This window comes from Sphaeroforma arctica, assembly GCF_001186125.1.
Source record: "Sphaeroforma arctica JP610 unplaced genomic scaffold supercont1.177, whole genome shotgun sequence".
Classification (NCBI taxonomy): domain Eukaryota; class Ichthyosporea; order Ichthyophonida; genus Sphaeroforma; species Sphaeroforma arctica.
The window spans coordinates 1-4,872 of NW_014040381.1; the positions used below are offsets into that span (position 1 = coordinate 1).

Here is a 4,872-nt window from a genome sequence, read left to right on the forward strand (position 1 = left end):
GTGTGTGTGTGTGTGTGTGTGGTGGTGTGTGTGTGTGTGTGTGTGTGTGTGTGTGTGTGTGTGTGTATATGTATATGTATATATATATATATATATCATCGTAACTTTATAATCATAACCCGCCTTGCGTTACTCTAAATTATCTGCACCACCCCCTCTCTCTTCTCCTCCCTACAGCGGTGCTACCAGATGAACAACTTCGCAACCACTATGGCTCTGGTCGCAGGCTTCTCCAACGCAGCCATAAATAGATTGCATCACACGTGGGAGGGTATCAACAGTTCACTCAAACACAAACTGACCACCATGCGTGCCACCTTAGCACCCAACAACAACTCAGCTCAATACCGCAAAACACTACACTTCATCAGGACCGCGAAAATCCCGTTCCTGGGTACGTATGTGTTTATCCATTTATGTATATATATATATATATGGTATATCTGGCGTGTCTGGTATTGCTGATTCCAACGTTGTGTATATAATCACGTATAGAGACTTGGTTTTACCATGGTCAAAATTACGAATATATGCACGACATACTAATATACTATTATATGTATCACAGTTACTACTATACCTAAATATGTTTTAACATGGTGCATGTACATGATACTACTGTTATCCTCTGCATTCATTCCTTATCAGCCCTAACCTCTACCGCTTCTGATGTTAATCCCTGCAGGCGTGCATTTGACGGACCTGACTTTTATTGACGATGGCAACTCGGACAACCTAAAAGAATACCCCGACTATGTCAATCTGGAGAAACTGCGTAAGACATACAAGGTGATCGTGGACATCATCAAGTGCCAAGAAATTGCCTACACGGACCTTAAATATAACCAAGAGATTGTAAGTCGTTTTATACTATATATATAGGTGTGTTTGTGTATATGTATATGTATATAAATATATATATATATATATATACGCATGTCTATTGACATACTCAAAAATCATAAGCACTTCAATATGGATCTAGATTTTTTTAACAATGTCTTCCTATTTCGTCTCTCCTGCAGATGAACATCCTAACGAGCTACATAGACCCGTTGGACGAAGAGGAAGACTACGAACTTTCTCTTAAACTAGAGGTATGTGTGTATTCCCTACTATGGCACTTCGCAATTTCCAGGTCGCTGCGGTCACTGCCTTTAGTCCTTCGTCAATGTAAACTCCTGTCGCTGTACGTACATCACCCGTCATTCGGAAGTCGCCCTTATCGTCCCGGTATCACTCTTTTTGTCATTCCGGTACTATCTCTTGGCATTGGCGTTGCATGCACCAGACCACATACTCATAAACTTGCCTTTTTTTTCTTTTTTCTTTTTCCTTTTTTTGATCACCGGTTAAAATTGCAGCCACGTGGTTCCACGGCAGACGAAATCAAGTAGCCTACACGACTAGCTATTTATAATTAGCGGGCCAGTGAGAATTAGTTGTTGTTTAATATCGACTGACTCGACGTTTAGCTTACTTAATCAGCGCCAAGATGGGCCGGTAGAAAGAGTTGCTCTGTGACTACAGCGACAAGTTATGATAGTGTTATACTATACTACTCCACTGTGGTGCAGTTGTAACCTCATCTGCCCAGTCTTTGCGGGCTTATTCGCATCGGAGTGTACATAGCACCCTCAGGAGGTACACGGCTATACAGGCATATCGATAGTGAGCTGCTCCTTTTGTATTCGAGAAGCGTTTAGTCGAGCGTTTGAGGTTTGAGGAGATCGCAACAACCTCCAAGAGTCTGATTACCGGCGGATCGGGGACTGAGCGCCTCGGTGTGTATCTCGACAGATACAAGAACGGGGGACATGCCTATAGACAACGACAACGTCAGACCAAAAAATCGAAGTCTCGTGCGTGCAGGGAACATACACTCCTCATTGTAGGCATTTGCTATAGAGGTCCACGTGTAATAGGAGAGTTCCGTGTTCCGTATACCGATGCCGGCGCGGATTCCAAACATGCAATCGTTCGCGCAACGGAGTGCTGTGATGTCAATGAATCGTCTGTGGTCACAGGTGGTGGGGAGACGCCCCTTGAAACAGGTCGAGTGGCTAAGGCAGATGGCGGGCCTGTTCTAAGACGGGTGCGTATAGTAGCCGCGTTTGGGACGATATCGAATCTCGTATCGGTGCACAATGCCCTACCCAGTGTCCATGCGTTCAAGCTAAGTGTTCTACTACAAGAACGAACATGTCTCGCTTGCTTGCTTTGCCTCTGTTGGCTACGTAGCTGACTGAGTGAGCTAGGCTCATACATGACCTAAAGCCGGTGACACAGTTGTGTGTGGGTTGGTAAACGGCACCGGTCTTTTGAGCACCCGAGGCTTTGATGAGGTGTGGTTAGCGTGCCGTGGAAACAGAACCCTTGCACATAGATAAGAGAGCCATCATACATCGATCGACCCGTACTAGGGGTCTTGTGACGAATGCGGATGCAGAATCGATAGGGATTGTTAGGCGAACGTTAGGATGTTCATTTTGGCATGTTGAATGTGTTGGATGTGTCTCGGAAAGGCCTATTAGAAACCCCCACACAATCCTTGGATTGGCAGTCTCCCAATTCCCATTCGAAGGATGGTTGATGGATAAAGTGACTACTATTGATGATGCCATATTTATGTGGTCATTGATAAATTCATACGCCGCAATTGAAGTGGCGCTGTGATAGAAAGTCAAGCTTATGCCACGAATCGCATTTGACATGCATACCAACCTGCACAACAAGAAGCTACAATACTCCCATCCCAAAAGTATGGGATAAGTCAAGCTAGTAGACGAAGCCCTATCAGTCAAAATAAATAAAGCTAATCGATTGATATACATGGTTCTTGTCGCATTTCATTTGTGTCAGGGGACGGTGCATGCCAACGAATGAGATGCAGTACAACAGTTAACATGACAGACCACCTTGCGTGAGTGAATGTAGCAACTTGTAAGCGCACAAAGTCATCCTATGTGCACGGGTGATTTATTGCACTCATGCTCGCGATGAAAATTTTACCAAACATAATGAGGTCTAAACGCCCAATCGTTCACCTTCGCCATCAAAATTCTCAGCCGTAACTTGTGTATAGGGTTGGTTCGACAAGCCATATAGCCAGATAGAGCTTTGCTGCGTTGAAACACAGGGGTAAAAAAGTTTAAAATTGAATTGCGTTTGCTAATGTTATGGTAGATATTTATTTCGATTGGAAGACGCTCACTTACGCGCAGGGTAACTGACCGATCCGTATACATCATTATTTAGAAAATCATTCACAAAGTCCAGCATAGTCAAATTTCCAGCGTCATTTGCAGTAATATCGGCAGCATCGTAGAAATTGGCTTGCGGCAGGAAGCAGTGTTGGTCGGAATCCACCAAATAGTAACTGAACTGGCTACCGATTGTTTGATAGCTGCCCAGAGTATCAAGTAAGTACGGAGTGAAGGTAGATTGGATCTCGGTAAGGGCCCGGAGGAACGGAGTGATAATGCTGTCGTCGTTGGAAGCGGTGATCACGTAGTAGCTCTTCTGCACTATGTCGTTCAATGAACCCACGTATGCAATCGGCACAGGTGAGATTGCCTCCAGGTTCGGTCCGAAGAAGTCGCTCATCTCGTGCATTGACCCGTTTGCACATGCAGCGGTGTATTCCGGCGTCCATCCCATCAGATTGGCGCCCGTATCGCACACACCCATCACATTCAAGTCGCCCCCGGTAGGTGCCGAGAAGTCACCTATGTAGCTGTCGAGTACGAAATTGGATGCATTGTAGTTCTCTACGAGATACTTTGACCAGAATTGGGCGCCCAGACTACCCGCACTGCATCCACCTACAGCCAGCTTGTTCGATGGCTTGCTCTCTGGCTGTGCTGCAAACCAGTCAAGCACAGCAAGTGTGTTCGTTGCACCGTTGAAATGCACCTCAGCCGACTTGTTCGAGAAAGGCTCGTCTGTAAAGGTTTGGGTTTTATTTGTGCCCATGAACGCGTCTCCAGTGCAATAGTTGTTCACAACGGTAGTCCACCGGTTTCCACCGATGGGGTTGGAAGGTTCAGCATAGTTGAACACACCAGAGCTCTCGGGTGAGAATGAACTGAGAGCGGTGCTCAGCTTGATACAGGTTTCATAATCGTAACACGCACCGCCGCCCTGGAACCAGAAGAGCGATTTCTCTGTTTGGTTGTTTCCAGGGTAGACTTGGAACCCGAATGGAGAACCATCAAGGCACATTGTGCCGTTGCCAGGCATCACAATCCACCCTTGCTTGCCCTCAGATTGGTTCTCACGCAGATAACTCATAGAGCACGACTGGTTGGCCGAGATTGTGCACATATCGAAGGTCTCATTGTATGATGTAATGGTTCTATTCTGAGTGATTAAGCCTCCCGAATTTGCACCCAAAAATACATCCATGACCATTTCAAGCTTGTCAGTGTTATCATCAGCCATCAATTCTGTCATGTTCATCTCGCCCAGAACATTAGCCAATGAGGGTGTGCTGGATTCATCACGAACATGTCTGCTAACAAATTGAGAAGCCCCGGATAATAGCTGATGTGTGGTTTCGATATCGCTGTGTGGCAGACCAGCCCCGAGCACGTCAGATGGTATGAGTATCGCAAGTAGTGCAGTTGCAATAGCTGCTAACTCGAACCGCACACTCATGTTTTCTGTGGGATTGTTTAGATTATATTGTGTTAATTTTATTGTACAACGAGGAAAACATTCGGTATTTATATGCAATTTGTCGAATACATACGCGAGTCGCCAACCAGAGCGTAAGAGAACTATTACAGTATTACTGGACTGGGTACAAATTGATGCTGCTGCCAGTGCCGAGTATTTATTATTCTATTTATGTACTTGCTTTTTTAAATA

The 4,872-nt window shown here is 45.3% G+C and overlaps 2 protein-coding genes across 2 annotated transcripts; one reads left to right on the forward strand and one right to left on the reverse strand.

The window, feature by feature from the left end:
- Positions 1-210: 210 nt before the first annotated feature.
- Positions 211-1,400, forward strand: SARC_03456 (hypothetical protein; the record flags this gene model as incomplete). Its single annotated transcript, XM_014302722.1, has 4 exons — positions 211-394; positions 686-855; positions 1,026-1,097; positions 1,365-1,400. 4 exons carry the CDS (start codon positions 211-213, stop codon positions 1,395-1,397), a joined length of 459 nt encoding a protein of 152 aa, XP_014158197.1. The 3' UTR covers positions 1,398-1,400.
- A 1,810-nt stretch (positions 1,401-3,210) lies between these two features.
- Positions 3,211-4,659, reverse strand: SARC_03457 (hypothetical protein; the record flags this gene model as incomplete). Its single annotated transcript, XM_014302723.1, has 1 exon — positions 3,211-4,659. The coding sequence occupies one exon, from the start codon at positions 4,657-4,659 to the stop codon at positions 3,211-3,213; it is 1,449 nt and encodes a 482-aa protein (XP_014158198.1).
- Positions 4,660-4,872: the final 213 nt, after the last annotated feature.